At 46.0% G+C, this 22,476-nt stretch overlaps 1 protein-coding gene across 1 annotated transcript in view; it reads left to right on the forward strand.

Annotated features, from left to right (window-relative positions):
* Positions 1-3,351: 3,351 nt before the first annotated feature.
* LOC110305160 (multidrug and toxin extrusion protein 2) overlaps positions 3,352-22,476 on the forward strand; it is a 36,741-nt gene continuing 17,616 nt past the window's right edge. Inside the window, exons 1-8 of the mRNA XM_021176965.2 lie at positions 3,352-3,591; positions 3,668-3,769; positions 7,899-7,967; positions 9,014-9,162; positions 9,686-9,728; positions 16,152-16,196; positions 17,339-17,436; positions 20,037-20,134. Of these exons, the coding sequence (XP_021032624.1) occupies positions 3,430-3,591; positions 3,668-3,769; positions 7,899-7,967; positions 9,014-9,162; positions 9,686-9,728; positions 16,152-16,196; positions 17,339-17,436; positions 20,037-20,134 (766 nt within the window). The 5' untranslated portion in view covers positions 3,352-3,429. The remainder of the gene's footprint in view (positions 3,592-3,667; positions 3,770-7,898; positions 7,968-9,013; positions 9,163-9,685; positions 9,729-16,151; positions 16,197-17,338; positions 17,437-20,036; positions 20,135-22,476) is intronic.

Raw genomic sequence — 22,476 nt, forward strand, 5'->3', positions numbered from 1 at the left:
AAAGAGGCCCAGTGACACCTCCCATCTTCTCCTCAAGTCTATCTTCAGGGTCCTGACATGAAGTTTAGGTTTAAGCAGAGGGGACAAGGAATGCTTAGGTGTGTACGCAGCCCTGGTCAACATGTGGTCCCGCCCATCAGCGACCTGTCATTGATAGTCTTTTCTTCAAGCTTGCCTGAGCAGTTGTCAGAACTGTGAAATCTCTTTGTGGGAGACAAGCTCCTCTCTGGCTGGTCCCAGGAGACAGGCTTTCTCCTCTCCCAGCATGACATTTCTGGAAAATGCCAGTTTCTTGGGAACCATTGTTTAATAGTCCGACTGCTGAAGGAAAGACCACAAGTGTGTCTAAAAGGCCTTCACTCCTACTTGGATGGCTCCGGAGCCATTTCTTGACTAAATGAAAAGCCAGTAAGCATAACCCAGAGATGAAGGCAGAGGATGTCCTGTAAGCAGCACCCTCAGCAGCTCTGGGCATGGAATTTAATTTTTCCATCTGTCACAATAAACAAAATCAGGAATTTTATCTTTAAATTATGCTCTATCCAGCACGCTGGAAATCTGGGAAGCCTGAAGGAGACCTGCCTACCTCCTCCTTCTCTTCTAGCATGTATATATATGTGTGTGTATATATATGTACACAGAGAGCGGGGAACAATAAATAACTCCAGAGTTTCATCTTGCTCCTCTGGCTAAGTGCTTGGCCTTGTCTCTGAGATGCAGGGCAGGGCTGGCCAAGGTGACTGAAGAGTGCATTTCTCCCGAGCCCATTTGGATGATATTTAGATTGAAAGTTTACTCCGAACAAACAAACCGTTAGCAGTGCAAACTTGTAAGCCGTGTATAGCCTGTGCTCATGGGTTCCTTCCTATAGAATGAGATACAAATGTGCTCTTGTAAACTGTAAAATACCCCTATTTCTTACTACAAAATGAAACACAAATGTGCCTCTCTTTGTCCCCTGTGAGTATCTCCTGGAGCAATGAAAGTAAAAAGATAATATTGGAGTCACTTCTGCCTATTAGTCCTATGGGAGAGACTTAGGCCACTTCTGCCTATTTGTATGGAAGAGACTTAGGTCAAGCAGAGGACACTTCTGAGCATGTACAAGTCTTGTCTTGTATGAACCAAATGGTGGATGGGAACTTCTGGACAGACCATGTCAGTGTAAAGAGATTTCAGAGGGCAGAGCTCATTGCAAGTCAGCTGGAGGAGTGGGTCGGTGTGACTTGGCAATTTTGATGGATTTGTTATGTTTTTCTCTACAGTGCCTTATCTGAAACAAACAAAACGGCTTGAAGGAACATTAATGGGCATTTAAAGGGAGAGCAGACCTTCCCCTGCAGCATAGCTCTAAGATGCTTGCTTGCTTCCTTCCTTCCTTCTTTCCCTCCTTCCCATCTTCCTTCCTTCCTTCCTTCCTTCCTCCCTCCCTCCCTCCCTCCCCCCTCTCTCTCTTTCTTTCTTTCTTTCTTTCTTTCTTTCTTTCTTTCTTTCTTTCTTTCTTTCTTCCTTTCTTTCTTTCTTTCTTTCTTTCTTTCTCCTCTTTTCTTTCTCTCTTTCTTATAACAACTTTTTTCTTGAATTAACTTTCTCCTAGCATCAATCACAAATAATAACCACCACCATCTGTACATATGAAAGTAAGAATCCTTTCAAGCTACTCACTAAGACCCCTTTTCCCCACAGTGTGTCCTGAGAGCCATGGAGAAATTATGATGACAAATCTTGAAAAAAAAGACGAGACTCAGTTGGACCAGCCGATGAACCGTCCAAAGGACAGCAATAAACTGTCTGGGAAACAGTTGGCCTTACGGAGAGGACTCCTGCTCCTAGGGGTAGTCTTAGTCTTGGTGGGTGGGATTTTAGTGAGAGTCTATATCAGAATTGAATAATGTGGGAATGCCATCAATCCAGCAACTCCGATGCTCCTCAGTCTGTGAAGATGATGCTGAACAAATCCACCCCACATTGAAACATCAGGGCTGGGGATACTGCAGACAGCAATATGCTCAGCATGTTCTGGGCCCTCTAACATATAAGTTCTCTCTCTCTCTCTCTCTCTCTCTCTGTATGTGTCTCTCTTTGTGTGTGTGTTTGAGAGAGACAGAGAGAGGGAGACACGCCCCCCCCCAAGAGATAGAAACAGAAAGACAAAGAGACATAGATGAGACAGAGGCAGAGGAGATGCTCTGGAGTGGACAATGCCTGCAATATACTTACCTACCAAATACCAGTATTCGAAACATTGTACCTACCGGAATGTTGATTTTTCACCCCTGGGATTGCAGGGAGTCACCTGGAGACTCTAGCTCACTGCCACTGTCCCCATGTTTCCAAAGGATAGTGTCACACATTGTGAACCCAGGAAAAGTTCCCAGTTCAAAAAATTAGTCTCTTCTGAATGCATGTCACTTTTGCACCAATGTTAAAGTTGAGCCCCTGGAAAGTGAATCACTGTAAGTCTGGGCCCACGTGCAGTTTTGAACATAGAGACAATTCAGAGCCAGTCATTATAAGTTAACAGAATTCAACTGTGCCCATGGGAATTATGAACTGAGAATTCAAAAATTTTAATTTTGAAATTTTAATAAATAAGGCAAACACCATATAGTGCAATGTGGGGGAGATTATGGGGGAGTATTAATTCATTTGCCACTGTCAAACATGCACTGCTGTGTACTGTCTTCATTCCGGGCTGGAATTCCTATTTCTTCTGCCTATTGTTTTCTATGCTACAAACCTATATCTGAACTGCTTCTATATTCTTGCTGTGTGACTTCTATTAAATACATTTTATGATATATCTCTGGGCTGTAGATTATTATTCCGTGAGCAGACAGCGTTTATAAATCATCAGAGGAAGCTCAGATTCCCCTGGGAGAGGGGTGCAGGCAAGGGGAGGTCTCTGGAGCTGTAAAGCGATGAAGACCCAGAGTGACAATCCCCCTGGTGGTGGCCCGAGGACAAAGCTTGAACAAAGTCGAAGCCCAATTCTTCCAGCCTCTGAAGGGTTGATTAAGTACACACGGATAATTCAGCAAACTTCCAAAGAACAGAAAATGAACACAATTAGAAACGTCAGTCGTTATGAGTGTAAAACGGCTCAATTTATTTTTTCTTTTGGTGGTTGGGGCTGGAACTCGGAGTCTGCTATGGGCAGGCATTCCTCATTGAGCTACACCAGCAGCTACACAGTGGCGTTTGGTTGGGACCACCTAAACCATCCCTCAGAGCTTAATTCTTGTTGTGTCTATAAGAACCCAGACCGAGGCTTGTGCCGCGCGCTGCGCTCGGCGACGGTTGGATTTGGATGCGGCGCCCGGGGCGGGGTGGCGCGTGGGGCGGTTCCCGCCCGGCTCCCTGCACTCCGCAGTGGCTACTCGACTCTCGGCTCCACGTGCGGATCGCGCCACTATCTGAGCCTGTGCCATGGAGCCGGCCGAGGACAGCCTGGGAGCCGCCATCCAGCCCCCGGAGCTGGTCCACGTCCCACAGGGGCGCAGCCTGAGGATCCTGCTGGGCCTTCGTGGAGCGCTGTCCCCCGACGTGCGGCGGGAGGCGGTCGCGCTAGCGGCGCTCGCGGGCCCGGTGGTGAGTCGGACCCCGAGCTGCGGGCGCCGGGCGACCTCAGGCGGCCCGAGAGTGACCGCCTCTCTGCTCCTTGCAGTTCCTGGCGCAGTTGATGATCTTTCTCATCAGCATCGTCAGTTCCATCTTCTGCGGACACCTGGGCAAAGTCGAGTTGGACGCAGTGACACTCGCTGTTTCCGTAGGTGCTAACTGTTTCAGCTGATGATGTGGTAACGCGTATAGCTTTAATGTGTTTTTATTTGTATAGCGCTGGAAATGACCTTAGTGCCGAGTGTATGCTCGGTACATTCAAAACCCCAAGAATCCGAATTAGAACTGCAGGGTCTGGGTCTGACCCACCGTGCTACTATGATCTTCAGATTTGGAAAGAGAGCGAGTTCAGAGTAAATCCCTGCTCCACCCCCTCCCAACCCCCAGGCACTGCGTCCTGGGGGGACATGAAAGGAGTGTCCCAAGCAGACTACATGGTGCACAGCTACCCTAAACGAACTTTGTGTCCCCTCTTCTGAAACCAAACCACCAAAGCTATTAGTTACACAGTTCATTAAGATTGCATGTAAAGTGTCTTTCTATACGTCCTTAGAAGCCTCTCTCCATCTGCCAGCAAGGTAGTGGAAAGCAGATCGATCACTTGCATTTGATCTGCACTTTCAGACAGGAGAGAAAGTTTTCCTCCAAGAGAGGTGAGGGCGACTGGGTCCTCCCCTATTTCCGAAAATGTCCCTTCTGCCCGCTAGGATGTTGGAATGCCCTGTACAATAGTAGAGGTCCGCAGTTTCTCTTTCAGCATCATGGAGGAGATCTCTCTCTCTCTCTCTCTCTCTCTCTCTCTCTCTCTCTCTCTCTCTCTCTGTGTGTGTGTGTGTATGTCTCAGTTTATGTATGGAGCTATTACTGTACTGGCAGAATTATAGTCTCTCTCTCTCTCTCCTCTTTCTCTGTTGTTGTCTGGCAATTTCCTTTCCTTTTCCTGTTATGTCTCTAGAGTTTCGATGTAAAAACAACAGGAATAAATGCAACCCACAGTGAGACAGGAGGCTTGGCGGTGGTCCGTGGGAGCACCAGTGTGTTCTACAGGCAGGGCTTTCTGCAGATAAGAGCAGGACAGTGAAAGCCACTGTCAGCCCTTCATAAATGGGTCAAGGAGATATGTTGCTTTTAGTGACTGTTACCTTGTAACTAATTGTTGGGAAGGTAGTGGCCCAGTGGTTAGATATGTTAAGTTTTATATATTTTGTTTTTGAAACAGAATCATACTCAGTAGTCCAGGCTGGCCTTGAAGTTTCAATATTCTTGCCTCCATTGGAATTACAGGCCTAGTCATTTTTGCCTCATCTTTTGTTGTAATGCTGTTCCTGGTGAGAGAGAGAGAGAGCTCCGACTGTGCTCAGTCTGGTAGAAGTTTGAACAAACCTGGGCTATAGAGGATGCCTGGTATTCTAAGCCAACCAAAGGCAGTTAGTTACAACAATAACAACAACAACAACAACCAAACAAACAAACAAACAAATAACAGAACAAAGACACTCTCATGTGTCAAAGTAGGGCAAGGGTGGTATACACCTTTAGTTCAAACATTTGGAGGGAGGCAGGCAGGCAGGTCTCTGAGTTCAAGGCCAGCCTGGTCTACAGAACAAGTTCCAGGACAGTCAAAGCTACACAGAGAAACTCTGTTTAGAAAAATAAAAACTTTTTGTTTGTATGTTTGTCTGAGACATGTTTTGTTTTGTTTTGTTTTGTTTCTGTGTAGTTCTGGCTGTCTGGGAACTCTCTGTAGAGACCAGGCTTGCCTCGAACCCCAAGATCCACCTGATTCTGCCTCCCACTGAGTACTGGGATTAAAAGCATACACCACCACATGTTATAAAGTGAGGTACTTCCTATTTCCCTTTCCTGGATTGGTTGATCACAGTGTGTGGCTTACTGCTGGGTCCCTTGTGCCATGTGCCCTCTGGGTTTCCTGTCTGGTGGGGTAAGTTTAGGGGACTCCATATGCGGCCTGCTACTGACCTCCCGAGGATGTAGGTCTCCAGGTCCATTGTTAGTATCTCAGAGCATTGCTGAGGCAGAGCAGTTTATAAGGAAAGGGTTTCTTTAGGACATTTGAGAGCGTGGTACCAGCTTCTGCTGAGATCCAGGGGGAACCTCGGAGCTCCATCATCACATGTAGATGGCACCATGGCTTCTGGTAGGAGCCAGCAGTCACACAGCGAGACTGAAGGCAAGAGGGACTCAAGCGTCTGGCAAACTTCATACAGTTTGTTCTCAGAGGAACAAATTAGGTCCTGGGATCTCACAGAGCCCAGCCTGACTTCAATCTTGCCATGTTGTGGCAGGGTAGCTCCTCCTGCCTTCACCTTTCCAGGGCTGGGGTTACAGGCATGTGTCACCGTGCCCAGTGTCACCATGGCTTGGTGCATTCTAGACAAGCATTCTACCTACTGAGCCCTGTGAGAACTATATCAGCTCCATCTTAGGCCGGCATCCCGGTGACTTAGCCACCCTTCACTAAATGTCACTTCTTGAAGGCCCCACTACCCCCACACCACACTGAGGACCAGACTTTCAGCACATAAACCTTTGGAGACCACATTTCATTAGCCAAAGCACTGGGTCAGAGAGCAGGTAATTTACCCGGAGTTGACACAGGATGAAGAAGGACACTGCACCTCTTTCTCCTCTTAGCACACTCGCCCGACCCCTCGTCCTGTGGCCTAACCTCTGGGTAGTTGGGGAGTGACGAAATCTACTTGAGAGGGAAGCAAATGCCAGCTCCTTACCAGACTACTAAAATCTGAGGTTTGCTGTAAGACCTCGTAGCTTCAGGTCACGCCAAGTAACCCTAGGTGATGCAAATAAGAATACGTTTCTGTCACTCAGGCTTCCCCTAAAATGTGAAACTATAATCCTATGCACACGTGACTTTGGATAGTGCCTGGTCATAACATCATATACATGAAGAGCCCAGCACATAGTATATGTTCAATAAACATTGGGTGTTGTTTGTGTGTGTGCGCATGTGTTTGCATTGAGTCCAGAGGAGGAAGAGAGGGTCCTGCTCTCTCCCTCTCCACCATACTCTTTTGAGGCAGAGTCTCTTACCAAACGTGGAGCAGTATTTCAGCTGGGTTGGAGGATGGTCAATGAGCTCCAGGGTCTGCCTGTCTTCCCAGCACCCAACCCCCTACCCTACCAAGTCCCAGAGCTGAACACGTATGCAGCTTTTACAGGGCCTCTAGGGATCCAGACCCAGGTTCTCATAATTGCTAGCTGGATTTTTGAATAGATGTTTTTCTTTCTGCAGCATGCACACACACACACACACATGAGCACCTAGCACTGCTATTTTTTGAGTGGATATCCTTTGGCAGATGAGGTACATGGTCTTGAGACAATAAGAAAACCTTTTTGTTTATTTTACTTTTTAATTTTTTAAGATTGGGTTTGACTCTGTTGTTACTAAGACTTGTCTTGAGTCCCTTGGGCTCAAGTGATTCTTTTAGCTCAGTCTTGTGCGTAGTTGGGACCACAGGACGTGCCACAGCGCCTGGCTTTACTTCTCTAAGCAGAAGCTTGTTCACACTATGTTTAGGAAACCTAGGTTGACTGGCTGTGGTTGACCATTCCTTTAATACCAGCACTTGGAAGCTAGAGGCAGGAAGATCTCTGTGAGTTCCAGAATAGCCAGGGATACATAGAGAAACCCTGTCTCAAGAAAAGAGAAGAGAAGAAAAGAGAAGAAAAGGGAAGAAAAGGAAGGGAAAGGGAAAGGGAAAAAGGGAAAAGGGAAAAAAGGAAAAAGGGAAAAAGGGAAAAAGGGAAAAAAGGGAAAAAAGGGAAAAAAGGGAAAAAAGGGAAAAAAGGGAAAGGGAAAGGGAAAGGGAAAGGGAAAAATAGAAAAGAGTTGGGCTTTAGGCTTTAAGCCCCCATTGTTGAACCAAGGTGAATGTGGCCCTAGATTAGAATTAGGTTTGATCCATGTAGCTATCTGAACTACAGAGATTGGTCGTTCATATGGGTGTACAGCTCTTTGAAACTGAGGTGCTGAGCTGGACACCATGGCACAAGCCTTTAATCCTAGTACTCAGGAGGCAGAGGCAGGCCGAGCTCTGTGAGTTCAGGGCCAGCTTGATAAACATAGAGAGTTCCGGGGCAGATGGCTACATACATAGTACAATCTTATCTCAAAAAAAAAAAAAAAAAAGACAGACAAACAGACAATGAGCTGCAGAGGTCCCTTGGCTCTGAGCAATGATGCCTGCTGCACTTGGCCTGTTTTGTTTTGTTTTGTTTTGTTTTCCCTGCAGGTTGTGAATGTCACTGGAATTTCAGTAGGGACTGGCTTGGCCTCGGCTTGTGACACACTGATGTCTCAGGTGAGAACCCCATTGCCCACACGGGTCCTTGGCAGTTGCCTAGGGAACAGAACCCTGTGGTTTGGTGGGGGCGGCCTTTACGTATGGACAGCACCGTTAGTCATGGGACAAGACTTAGCTGTAACTCTCTCACCAGGCTTCGTTCACACTATAGGACAAGAAGGCTGCATGCCAATGGTGGTGCAGTGAGAGGGTGCAGTAGGGAAAGTAGCAAACACACCCTAGGTGGCACCAGATTCCTTCAGGTGATTTCCCCCCAACAGTTTAAAGCAGAGGAACTTATTATTAGCCTGACTTATTTGGGCTCGAGACTCTGTTTCTGGGGTAAAAACGGTCTGTTTGGGATCTTTCTGCCTCCTTAGAGTTTCTGTTTACATGTTGATTAGCCCAAGGGCCTCCACTTTCATTGGTTGGGTTTGACCTGGTCCTGTCCACTGGGCCAGGTGCAGAAATGCAGACAGATCAATGGCTCCTGAGGGGTTTAGTGGACAGTTCTGCCCTCCTGGCCTGGCCTACACAGGCCCTGTGCTTTTTCCTTATCCCTCACTCTGAGTCCCCTGTAAGCGTCTTAAAAGTGTTATTGCACTCCCAGTCCTGGACTGAACTCAGTTCCCATCAGTGCCTTTTCCATCGCTGCCCAGCCCACTGGGCTTAGCCTTTGCTAGGTCTCCCTGGGGCTCCTCCAATAAGACAGCCAAGTGAACACAAAATCATCTTTAACTATTGGGCCACCACAGCACAGTGGGTGTCTCTCTTCATCAAAACCCCGGTCTGTGCATATCCCCTTCCCAAAGCTCTATGTTGCTCCTCTATGTTCCACGTGAACAGCCTCAGTTCCCAAGAGCAGGGAACAATTGTCCTAGAGCACATAGGATGCCAAGGTGTCAGTTGGCTCTCTGGGGCCTGGCAGCCATAATCCCTCCACCTTGGCCTGGCTCCACCCCTTGGGCAGGGCAGCAGGGAACAAGGCTCCCAGGGTGTCAGGGCCTGGGCCTGGGAATCTGAAGCCTTGGCCGCCAGGTTCTCAGAAACATTGTTCTCCCAAGTCCTTTGGAGGCAAGAACTTGAAGCGCGTGGGGGTCATACTCCAAAGGGGCATCCTCATCCTGCTGCTCTGCTGCTTCCCGTGCTGGGCCATCTTCCTCAACACCGAGCGCCTGCTGCTGCTCCTGAGGCAGGACCCGGATGTCTCCAGGTGAGCACCACCTCAGAGTGCCCAGTTGGCAGTGAGTGGCTGACACTCTCAGCTGATTAGCTGATTGCGAGTGCTTGGGATCAGACGCTGTGACAGTGGCCACAGAGTGACAGGCACAGGGCCAAGGCAGGACTCAACAATGCACCAGGCTATCTCTGTCCACCATCCTTCCACACTGTTCTCTAGCCCGGGAGCCCAATGCACAGTAGTCTTCGCTGCTGCGTTTAGGGTGATGCTTTTCCCCAAAAGGTTTCTGCGTTGTATTGGCTCAGCTTGTAGCACGTTTTCCTGTAGGGGGTGTGGTCCCTCCTACACAGAAAAGTCTCTGCTGTCCCTTCCCCCTACTTAAGTAAACTCTTAGCAGCCTTTCGATGCTACTGATGCAGACAGAGTGCAGGAAAACGGTTTGGCTCAGTATCTCTCACATAAGGGTTCAGTTTTAACTTTTAGTAGATACCCTGAGCTAGACCAGAAGGTAGCGTGAGTACTTCACTGTTGGCTGAAAGCTGTCTTGTTGTTCCAGGCTAGCCCAGGTTTATGTGATGATATGCATCCCTGCTCTTCCTGTAAGTCTCACAGCTGCTGTGTTTCATTATTAGTGTATAGTCATAGTAATAATACTAATATTGACAAGTAATTATTTCCACCGAGATACTTTCACACCTGTATATAATGCCCTTGGATCATACTCAATTTCCCCTCTTTCCTTCTTCTGCCTTTCCCTGGTTCCCATGACCCTTCTCAACCTCCTCTGTTCTAACCCTCCCTCTTAAGTCTACATAGAGAAACATATGTAATAATTGTCCTTCTGAGTCTGGCTTTTCACTGAAGTGAAAAACACAAGTTTGTTCATTTTCCTGAAGATGGCATAATTTTAGTCTTAATGACGGAATAGTATTCCTTTGTTTTAGTCAAGCTGTGTTCTCTTTATCCATTTGTCCACTGATGACCACCAAAGCGGATTCCATAATGTATGATGTTTACTCTCAAATGCTGACTTGGTGAGGTCTAGAATTGCTCTGGAGACCAGCCTCAGGAACGCCTTTGGGGAATTATCTTTACTAGGTTGATTTGAAAGGCCTGTCCACTATGGGTGGCACCATTCCTTGGGCTTCGTTCTAAGACTGCCCAAATGGGAGAAAGCCAGCCGAACACAAGTATTCATCTCACTCTGCTTCTGGACTGTGGATGCAACAAGACCTCTGGCTGCCGCCGCCATGAACTCCCTGCTGCTGTGAACCGTGCCCTTGAACTTTGAGCCAAAATGAACCGTTTACCCTTTACATCGCCTTAATTACATTTTATTTATTTTGTGTATGATCATATACACTCATGCCATGACACATGTGGAGGTCAGAAGACAACATGTGAGGATCAGATTTCTCCTCCAACCATATGGATCCTGGAGATGGATCTTAGGTTGTTCAAGCTCAGTTGCAAACATCTTTACCCACTGAGACATCTTGTCAGACCTTACATTGCCATCGTCACAGCAACGGGAAAACAACTGGGGCCACGGCTGGATGCAATCAGAGCTGCCGTAATAGAACAACAGTGCAGTAATACAACGATGCTTGTGTATGTGTGAGCGGTGCAGGCAGACCACTGTGGTAGCTCTGTTTTGAAATCCTTGAGGGATGTCCAGACTTGCTTCTAGGTCAGTTGTACTGACTTACTTTTCCATGGACATTTCCATGTACATTTTCTCCATCACTTGCTGTTGTATTTCTGATAAAAAGCCATCCTGGCTTGGTTGACATGGAATCTGATTTGCATTCTCTTAATGGCTAAGGGCATTTTTTTTTCCGTAAATGTTTGGGGCCCCTTTTCTTGAAGCTTGTTTATTTGGTTCTTTTGCCCAATTTGTAAATTGGTTTGTTCGTTCTAGTTGTGTTTCTTTTGTGAGACCTCCACATGTTCTGAATATTAATCCTCTGGTAGGTTAGTAGCCAGCAAAAGTGCTCTTCCATTCTGTGGGCCACTTCTTAATTTTATTGTTTCTTTTGCTGCATGTAAGACATTTTGAATTGATGCAACCCCATTTGTTTGGTTTTTTTTTCCCTCTATTATTTCTTGGGCTTTGGGGTCCTATCCTAGAAAGTTCTTGCCTATGCCTTTACCATGAGGTAGGTACTTTCCAAGTGTCTTCCTCTAGTAGTTGTAGATTTCAGGGTTTTGGTCCATTTTGAGTTGATTTACACACACACACACACACACACACACACACAGAGAGAGAGAGAGAGAGAGAGAGAGAGAGAGCTTGATTCTTCGTCTTTTATAGTTCTGTGGTACAGTTTTGCTCGGACTACTCATTCGAAGGTGTGCTTCCTCTAATATGTTTCTGGTTTGTTACAAGTTAACATCTGTGTGGGCTAACTTCTAGGTCCTCCCCTCTACTGATCTGTTTGGGGTCAGTATCTGCCATGTCTGTCACTATGGCTCTGTGGTGTAATTTGTAGTCAGCTATTGTGATTCCTCCAGCACTGCTCTTTTCTCAGGATTGCTTTGGACACTCAGCGTGCTTCTAGAGGTGTTGTCCTATTTCCGTGGAAAATGTTATTGAGATTTTGATGGGGGTTGATGATCATAATATGGCCATTTTACCAATATTGATTCCATCAATGCCTGAACATGGGGGACCTCTCCATTTTCTAGTATCTCCTTCCTGTTCTTTCTTTAGAGCTTTAATTCTGGAGGACTTTCACCTCCTTCATGCCTATTACTTGGCATTTACTTGTTAGTCAATGGTATTGTAGGTGGGATGGTCCTGATTTCTTTTTTTGGTGAGTACACTGGTGTCATGAAAGAAAGTTATTGATCTTGCGTCCTGCTCCTTTGTACAAATTATTTAAGAAACCTAAGAGTTTTCTGGTGGAGCTTTGCAACCCTTTAAGTATAGGGTGGTATCATCTGCAATTAGGGGTAATTTGACTTCTTTACTTGTTTCTCTTTTTCTATTCACTTGCCTTGTTGCTCTGGCTAAGAGTTCAAGTGCTATGTTGACTCAAATGGTGAGAGTGGATATTTTTGTTTTGTAGAGAAATTGCTGTTTGTAATGTGGTAGTTTGGTTTGCACCTATTGTTTGTTTGTTTGCATCTGTGTACATCCAGGGAAGAGGTTAGCAGTTTGCTGCTGTGCCCTTACCTGACTTTGTAGGATGACTTTTCGAGCATTCCTTCTATTGCTATTTTATGGGACATTTGAGGCACCTTGCTGTTGGCTCTTCTTAAGGTTTGATAGATTCAGCATCCAATACCATTGGTCCTTGCCTTTCTGTTTTACTGGGGGAACTGTCTCAGTCTCACTGCTGATGACCAGATGTTTGTACCTCTTGATTCAGTCAGCCTTGGTAGTTCATGTGTGTCAAGAAACTCACTTATCTTTTGTAGACCTTTCAGTTTATTGGAATGTCATTTTTAAAGCATGACCTAATGATTTTATTGCTTGGGGCCTTCTTTCTCTTTTTTGGTTGGTTCAGCCTTGAAGCACACCAGTCTTGTCTGTTTTCTTAAATAACCAACTCCCTCTCATGGACGCTGAGCTCTTTAGTTTCCACCTTGTTCATCTCAGCGCTGATCTTTGATATGTCTTTTCTTCTGCTGATTTGGGTTCAGTGTGTTATAGTTCTTCTAAGACCCTGAGAGGATTCTCCTTTATTGAGAGGTCTTTTTTTTTTTTTAATACACAATTATTGCTATCAACACTGATCAAGGCAAAGACTTAAATATAAAGACATAGACAAACACACACACAAAAGAAAGTATTTATGGGGGATGGGGGGGTTGGGGGAAATGAAAGAAAATTTAAGGAGAAAAGATCAGAGAAAGAAAATGGAGAAAAAGCCCACGGGATGAACATCTGGGAGAAAAAAGTGAGGGAAGGCCAAATCCAATTAATACTACTGAAACAACCAAATATAAAGTCCAACACAGGAGAGCAAGCAAGCAGACTGCAGCAGGAGGATGAAGCTGTTTGTTCTTGCCCTGAGGCTGCGGGGAGTGGGGGTGGGGTGGGGGGGTGGGGTGGGGGTGGGGTAGGGTGGGGTTAGGGTAGGGGAGGAGCAGCAGGATTTGGCTAGGCTCCTGACTGGCTCCCTGGGATGGAGTCCTGAGTCCTTTTCTCAGGGACCAAGCTGGCTAGGTTCAGAGTGTCTCCTTGAACACTGGGCTCCCAGTGTGAGGCAGAGGCTGGCCAGAGCCCTGATCACACTGAGCTGAACCCATACCTATGTCTCACTGGGGAACGGAGCAGGTGGCCAGTGAGGAGCCCCAGCTGGCTGCCTCTACCCAGACACTGGGTCAGGGATATTTGAGTGTTAGGGAGCCTGGTGCATAGATCTATGTCCACAGTGTCCCTGAGGGTCACATTTATACTCAGGCCCTTGCACTGGGGCTCTGGGACTGAGCTTCCTGCTTTCTGGGGACTGCCCTGGCTCCTGTATACCCGCAGTTGGGAGGCTTATTGGAAAGACTGGGCTACAGGCCATTGCTTCTGTCTTGAAGCAGCTCGGGGTTCAAGATTTCTGTCTTCCAATACCTCATATTTATCACAGTGCTGTTTCTGATTGCTTATTCCATGGTGCCTCTCTTTTCGTTCCTTTCCTTTTTAAAAACTGTCTTGCTATATAGCCTAGGCAGACTCAAAATGCTCTATCCTTCAATTTCTGAATACAGTGTAACAGACAGGGCCACCCCATGCTTTTGATTGCATCTGGAAAACATTTCACACCCCCTTAGACGTTTGCACTGGGAATTTGCCACTTGGAACCTGCCCTTTCCTGCTCTTCAGGAAGTAAATCTTTCAGTCGCTCATCCTGGCATTTCTTTAGGGTAAATCTTGTTTTTTGGATTTTGATATCATAGAATCAGAAAAGAAGTATCCTAAAAAAACAGAACAGAACAGACAGCAATAGCAGAGAGGACCCAGCAGTGACTTCACACAAAGCCTCCCAGGCCTTGACAAGGCATCAGCACACACTGGAGAGAGGCAGGCGAGTGGTTCGAGGAAGGCATCTCTCCATATGCAGAAGAATCAAGGTAGATCTGCACCTCTCGTCCAGCACTGAAATCAGTGTGGGATGGATCACAGGCCTTAAGTACAACGGGAAACTGAGAGTGCCCTAGGAAAACGTGGAAAGCCAGGCACAAGTAAGGGCTCTGTGAGAAGGCAGACAACAGCACAGGAAATAATCCCAAGATTTAACAAATGGGATGACGCGGAACTTAAAAGCCATGGAAAAGGAAATAGTCATCAGAAGAGGACCCAATCCTGGCCAGTTATACATCCCACATGGGATAGATATGTAGAATATACAAGGAACACCAACATTTAAAGGCTAATGGATTGATTATAAAGGAGGAAATAAAAGTATCCAATAAACATTTGAAAAAGTATTCATTGTCTTTAGCTATCAGAGAAGCACAAATTAAAAGTGCTTTGACATTCCGTGTGAGCCCAGGGAGACTAGATCGTATCAAGAAAACTAGTGATGTCAAGGGCTGGCCAGGAGGTGGGAGTGTAAACTGCTCTGGTTACCATGGAGATCAACATAGAGGTTCCTCAAAAAGCTGAATATATATTTACTCCATGATCCCACCACACCACTTGTGGCTATATAACTGAAGGACACCGCATGCCACAGACAGGCCTGCAGCTCTCTGTCTCATGGCTGTCAAGGTGTGGAGCAAGCCTGGATGTCTGTCAGCAGATGGGTGGCTAAAAAGGTGTGCATGCACACAGTGCAATTTCACTTAGCTGCAGCGAAAAATGAAGTTACGGAGCCAGCGAGATGGGGTGCTTGCTGGAAAACATGATCTGAGTTCAGTCCTCAAGGACACGTGTGGTAGAAGAGAACCAGTTCCTGCAAGGTTGTTCTCGGTCCTCCACATGTGTGTGCTGTGGCACATGCATGAACATATACACACAGCAGTAAAAACAAAAATAAATAAATATTAAAAAGAAAAGAAAATGAATAGAACTGGAGACTACTGTACTAAATGAAGTAAGCCAGACTCAGAGAAACAAATATTACATCTTTTCTTTGTTATACAGCATGTAGGTTTAAATATTTCTTTGTGTGTATATGTGTGTGTATATATATGTATATATATATGTATATACATATATATGTATATACATATATGTATATATACACACACATATATGTATATACATGTATATATGTATGTATATATACACACCCATATGTATATATACATATGTATATATACATATATGTGTGTATATACATGTGTATATGTGTGTATATGCATATATGTATATATATGTATATATGTTTGTGTGTGTATGATGTGACACAAAAGTAGAAAAGGAGCTATGAGAGGAGAGGGAGGGAGGACAGCAAGACAGGGTGGGGAGTACTTGTCATTGAATCAGAAGGTGAAGCAATGGGAGGATGGGGACCAACAGGAAAGGGAGTAGAGCCCTGGGGAACTGTGATGGGGGAATAAGGACAAAGTACAACTTTACATACATATGTATATGTATGTGCATGTGTATGTGTGTGTGTATGTATGTGTATGTGTAAGTGTATGTGTGTTTATGTGTATGTATATGGGTGTGTTTATGTGTGTGTATGTGTGTGTGTATGTATATGTGTGTGTGTATGTGTATGTGTATGGTATGTGTATGTGTATGTGTATGTGTATGTGTATGTGTATGTGTATGTGTATGTGTATGTGTATATGTATATGTAGTGCCAAATGAAGCCCTTTTTCTTTTTGGCCAACATATAGGCCAAAAACTTAATAAAACCTCCAGAACTTGAGAACTTTTCATGTATGGAAATGGTAAAACAAAACCCACTGATTTTTAAAATCAGCATTCAATAGAAACTGAGCTGTGGCATAGCTTTGCAGCAGCAGACATTTGCTGAGTGCAAAGCCCTGGGTTCGGCCCACGGAAATGCACAAACAACAACCAAAACAGAAGCCAACTGAGCTCTTGTGTTCTCTGCTTAATCCTGTAGGCGGCTTTCCTATTCCAGCTGCAGACGCGGTATTTACAGAGCCAGGTACTCCGGTGTATTCTCATGGCATGATGCTACTGTGGGAAATGCTGAGCAAGTGTCTCAGAGGAATTTTCTGTAGTAATCTGTGCTTGCTTCCCTGTGGTTCGTTTCTGTGACTCTCACACACAAGAAATGGCCGTGCTATGGAGTCATCTGACTCAGCCCAGTCTTCCTTCTTTCGCTCTGCAACCTTCATATCCAACCCTTCCCCTATTCTTGGGGCTGGCTGCTGGCTTTGCACGCTGGACCTGGGGGCCTGACCCCATTGATACTGACTGGGAGTGTCTAGAGTTACTGCAGCCACACTTCTAAGTGTGCACAGGACGCTGTACATGCTGCACAAAAGACAGAAGGGGAGTTGAAGGAGAGGACCAGAAATGGGTAGGCAGAAATTGAGCCCCACTTCTGTGTCCTGTCCCAGGTCACCTACAGACAGACAGCTTGCTAGCCTTTAAATAGAAAGCCCAAGCCAGAGGAAATCACTCCGCTTTAACAGCAGTCGACTCTGTTTGCTTGCTGGAGGAGTTTAACGTCAGGACGAGTGAGAAGTTTAATCTGAGGACCAGGGAAGTGGAGGTAGCATAAACGATAGAAACGATAGAGTATTACCAGGCACAATGGTTGCATGCCTTTAATTACAACACTAGGTGCTCTGTGAGTTCAAGGCCAGCCTGGTCTGTATAAAGAGTAGCCAGGGCTACATAGTGAGACTATGTCTCAAAAACAACAAAAAGAACATCCTACACTGTTAAGCAAAGGACTGGACATTTTTCTATACACTTACTTCAAAGCGGGCATTTCTGGGTGCCATGCATGCAAGATCCTCAGCACAGCCCTGAGGAGCAATGGGGTCTGGACTCCAGTACCCCCAAAGCCTGTGTGTTCCTCCTAAGACCACTCCTTCTCTTCCCTGCTGCTGTAATGAGCTGAACACAGCTTTGGAGAAAGCCACCACAGGCTCTGGGTGGCTGGGTGAGAAGCTGTATCAAAGGAGAGAATTCATTTGACTGTCCCAATTCCTGGCTTTTCTACCAGCCTCATGCGACTTTACCACTGCCACCTATGTAGCTACGAGTTTCACTTGGCAACCTAGCCAACTGCCTTTTGAAAATGGTAATGTTTTCCTATTTGTTTGGGAATTCTAGGGCATCATTATGCCCCAAGTTATTGTTGGGATCGCAGCAAATGTTGTCAACGTGGGCATGAACGCCTTCTTGCTGTATGCCTTGGACCTCGGAGTGGTGTAAGTCGAAATCCATTCACAACAAAGGGCTGGGGATGCACGAGAGACACAGGGAGTGTGGACAGGTAAGCAGGCACCTAATAGTCTATGCTCCGGTGCTCTGCATGGGAGGTAAGAGCTGGCCTGAGGGTCCACAGGGGAGCAGCTAGCTAGCTCCTATTGTGGGAGAGGGGGAGTGGAGATTGGGTGGAGAGACAAACCGTGTTAGAGGAAGCAATGTGAAGGCTTCGGAGGTTGGAGCCATGTCAGTCCTGACAAGCAAGCTGCTGTCACCTGGAAGCTGAGGTGGGTGACAGGCACGGGTGGGCAGCGGCCTGAAGGGCTTCTTCTCTCAGGGCCTCTGAATTCTAAGTGGCTGAGCCCAGTTCCTTCTTGAGCCGTGATGAGAAGATCCCATAATGAAAGAAAGAAGTTAGGGGTACCCCAGTGGTGTCCTGATGGCCCTTCCTCACCTTAGCCCAGAGCCAGCCTCTACATGTGTGGGTAGATAATCACACCAGCAAATGAAGACTGAGCCCAACAGTTTGGGTGTTCAGGACACTGTGTTCATTAGTCAGTGAGTCTTGACTGTGTAATTGTAAATATATAACAATTACAGAAAAAGAGGCCATGAATTTGAAAGAGGTGTGTGTGTGTGTGTGTGTGTGTGTGTGTGTGCTGGGGGGGGGTAGGTTGGTGGAAGGAAATGGAAGGTGAAAATAAAAACTATATAATTAAAAGAAGTTAACACGTTAGAAATTACGGAGAATAAAAACAAACTAGAGTATAAAATGAGTTATGCCAACTGTTTGGCGTCTTTGCGGTGATTTGTTGGTTTCTATGCACGTGTTAATGTGGTCTCTGAGTGTCAGTGAAACCATGCCAGCCATAATTAAAGAGGACCATGGGAAGGGGTGAAGCTCTGTGGTAGAAAGTTTGCCTGGCACACACAAGGCCTGGTTCCCATACTATCTTCTTCACGTCAGAAGGATGGAGACTGTATCAGCCAGAGTTTCCTGGGAGAAGAGTGTACGTGTCTGTATACATACATACATACATACATACATACATATATACATACATACATACATACATACTCACACACATACACACATACACCCATACACATTACAAAGGGGAATTCTTGGATGGACTTACATGATAGGAGCTGGGCAGTCTATCAGTGAACATCTACTCTTTGAAGATGCCTCAGCCATTCCAAACTAGCACTGAAGGCCTGGGAGCTCTGTGTGGCATCACTGGAGCTATGTCCAGTTTGAAAGGCTGAGGAAGCTTGTTTTAGCCAGGGTTGTGTTGCTGTGATAAGACACCATGACCAAAGCAACTTGGAGATGAAAGGGTTTATTCTGCTTACACTTCCACATCATATCACGAAGTCAGGACAGGAGCTGTGGAGAACACTTATGACTAGCTTGCTTAGCCTTTGCTCAGCCTGCTTTCTTATATTTCTTATACCACCCAGGACCACCTACCCAGGGCTGGTCCTGCCACAGTCACTAGTCAAGGAAACTAAGACAACACTCCCGCAAGACAGTCTTGGAGGCATTCTCTCACTCAAGAGTCCCCTTTCTCAGATGTGTCTAGGTTTTGTCACACTGGCAAAAGTCAAACAAGAACAAAGCTGTAGTCTGATGACAATGGATCAGCATCAATAGCATCAATAAACACCTGTATCTAGAAAGGAAAGGGTGCTTGCAGACTCTAGCATGCTTCCTTCTTTTAACTTCTTTGTATCTGGACCGCCGGCTTGCTGGATGGTACGGTCTCTCCTCAGTCAGTGCCTCCTATGTCCACTCCTATACGTGCCCTGCAGAACCACACGGGTGTTTTGTTTGGTTTGGTTGTTTGCTTTTTGTTGTTGTTGTTTTGTTTTTAATCATTTCTAGACATCTCTTAATTCAGCCAAAGTCAGCCAAGGACAACTGCCACCCGGGCATTGGTTAGAGCAGAGAGAGCACACCATGGACCAGTGCATTGACTAGACATCACAGGCGGCCCAGGTCCCCCTGTGAAGGGCACCTCAGAGACAATGTGGTTTGGAAAAGGCTGTGATGCTGCCGAGTGGGGCGCTGCTGCATGGGGCTCTGACGAGTGTGATGCTGCCGCGTGGGGCGCTGCTGCGTGGGGACGCTGCGTTGGCCCAGCGTCTACCTGTGGTAGGAAGGGCTCCCACTGATGGTGCCCCGCATTATACTCTATGGAAAACAAACCAGCTCAACTCCTGTGGACTAAAGCCGTGGCTTGGATGAGCAAATGAATAGAGGAGCTGGTCCTTCAGTCCCTTTTGCTAGCCACCATCTAAGACATGTTTAACTGGGCGTTGCTTAAGGTAGACAGTTTGCAGAAAGCAATACAGATTCAGGCCCTTCAGGGTCACAGGGATGAACAGCAGAGTCATCTCCATAAAGACAGACAAATCTATTACATATGGGTTCAGCCAAAACACAGAAGGAAGACAGTGCAGGCAGGCACTCCAGGCTCACCTATGAATACAAGCTGGGGGTGGGGGGGGGAGGAGGTTGGTGGGGGGGAGGCGTGTTCTGTTTGGATTCCTGTTTGGAAGGACACACTCAAACTAGCCATGACCTTTTCTCCTGCAGAGGGTCAGCCTGGGCCAACACCACCTCCCAGTTCTTCCTGTCTGCCCTGCTTTTCCTCTACGTGTGGTGGAAGAGAATCCACATCCACACTTGGGGAGGTATGTGACTCTGTGGCCTGGCATTGGGCAGGGGAGGTTCATGGACATAGCTCTGGCTTGTGGATTTCTTTCCTCCATAGAAGTTCTGGATTTTTTTTTTTTTTTTTTTATCTTTTAGGAAATCTCAAAACATGGAAAATGTTTGTTACTGAAAATAGAAAAGTTACTAGGGACACTGTGATTTTGTGTTTGTATAGTTACCAAAATAGCCCTTGGTCCATAAAACACTATACTGGATACTGGGTTTTAAGTCACAGTAACTTTAAAATATTTTATGAATTAAAAACAACTAATATGAAATCCTGTTGCTTGAAAAAAATCATGTTATACAATTTAAGCTAGATTACTGTCATATCAACATAAGTGAGGAGACCGTTTTCTCCCAACCAGGACCACTCACGGCTACGTAGCCCAGAACCTTTTAGTGGACACCTACAGGCTTAACTAGATTTTTTTGTTTTGTTTTGTTTCTGTTTTTTTTCCAGCTTTACTGAGGGAAAGTTGATAAAGTTTGTATATATTTCAGGTGTGGCTGTGTGGCTGTGATTTTTTTATTGTGTAGTTTGTTTGGTTGAGCTACATCCCCAGCACTTTTGTGTTTTTTAGATTTTGAGACAGGGTCTTGCTACTTGCCCAGGGTAGCTTCAAGTCTGTGAACCTCCCCCCGCCCCCATGGCCACTTACCTTATGTCCCCCACCTTGTCTCAGCCTTCCCAATAACTGGGATTACAAATGCACACCTTTGCGATAATCCAACACAATTATGCCTGTATTGTTGTGTGTGCGTGTGGGTGCACATATGCATGTGTGCATGTATGTGCATGTGTGCTCGTGTGCATGTGGTGCATGTGTGCATGTGGAGGCCAGAGGGTAACATCCAGTGTCATCATCAATTGCTTTCCATTTTATTGTTTTGAGATCATCTCTCCTGAACCTAAAGCCCCCCTGCCCGGGTCACCTACATTGGCTGGCCACCAAGCCCCCCAGGGTCTCCCTATCTCTGTCCCCCCTCTCACCATGTTGGGATTACGGGTAAACACCACCATGCCTGCATGGGTCCTGGGGATCAGAATTCGGGTTCTCTGACTTATGGAGCAAGCACTTGATTGATTGACTGGTTGATTGACTGATGGCCATCTGCGGAGCTCATGATTGATTGATTGATTGATTGACTGATTGCCATCTGCAGAGCTCATTACAAAACAGCTGAGTGCTTAGATGATTTCTTTTCAGAAATGTCTGTCTGAGTCCTCTCCCCCCACCGTGCTATTGAGTTATATAAGTTATATATTTTGATTTAAACTCCTCATCAGATACATTAGATCGCTCCTCCTATTCTGTGGGTTGCCCTTTTATTTTAGTTTTATGTTATTCTTCCTGGTTGCAAACAGCCTTTACTAATCCTGGCGCCTTGGCCTCTCCCCCTATGATTTCCTCTTTGATTTTGAGATCATAGCAATTCTTGAGTCCATTCTGAGTTTGTATATGGTATGTATATGTATGTTTGTATATGGTATAATCTTCAGTTTATAATCTTAGAGTTTCTTAACTCTAAATCTTAAAATCTTTTCTAAAATGATCTAACTTCAGCCTGACTTGTGCCTGTCGAGATCCAGTGACGTCATTGCTACTCGTGAAAAGATCGCCTTTCCTGGCTTTGTGGCCTCGGAGCTTTCGGTGAGGATTGGTTGGCTGTATCCGCCGTTTTCTGTGGTAGTGCCGTGCAGTTAAGTTTTGGTAGCTCTGGAATAGGGTTTGAAATCAGGATGTCCCCATTACTGTTAGCTTTCAAGACTGCTGTGGTTCTTCAGGGTTGCATTTCTAGAACTTTTTTTTCCCTATTTTTGTGACAAATGCTATTGGAATTTTGACAACGATTGTTAGATAATGTTGGGTACTGTTAACTGTCTTAGTTAGGGTTTCTATTGCTGTGATGAAACACCATGACCAAAAAACAAGTTGGAGAGGAAAGTGTTTATTCAGCTTACACTTCCACATTGCTGTTCATCACCAGGGGAAGTCAGGACAGGAACTCAAGCAGGGCAGGGTCCAGGAGGCAGGAGCTGATGCAGAGGACATAATACTCTCCATGGCTTGCTCAGCCTGCTTCCTTATAGAATCCGGGATGGCCTTCCCAGGGGTGGCCCACCCACAATGGGCTGGATCCTCTCCCAGTGATCACTAATTGAGAAAATGCCTTACAGCTGGATCTCATGGAGGCATGTCCTCAAGGAAGGCTCCTTCCTCTCTCTAGGACTCTGACACAAAGCCAGGCAGTACCTGGGCATTTTGACAATCCTGATTGCTCAGGTCCGAGACCATGGAGACCTTCTATATGCATG

Source organism: Mus caroli, unplaced genomic scaffold (genome assembly GCF_978045245.1).
Source record: "Mus caroli unplaced genomic scaffold, Mus_caroli_1 scaffold_13, whole genome shotgun sequence".
NCBI lineage: Eukaryota > Metazoa > Chordata > Mammalia > Rodentia > Muridae > Mus > Mus caroli.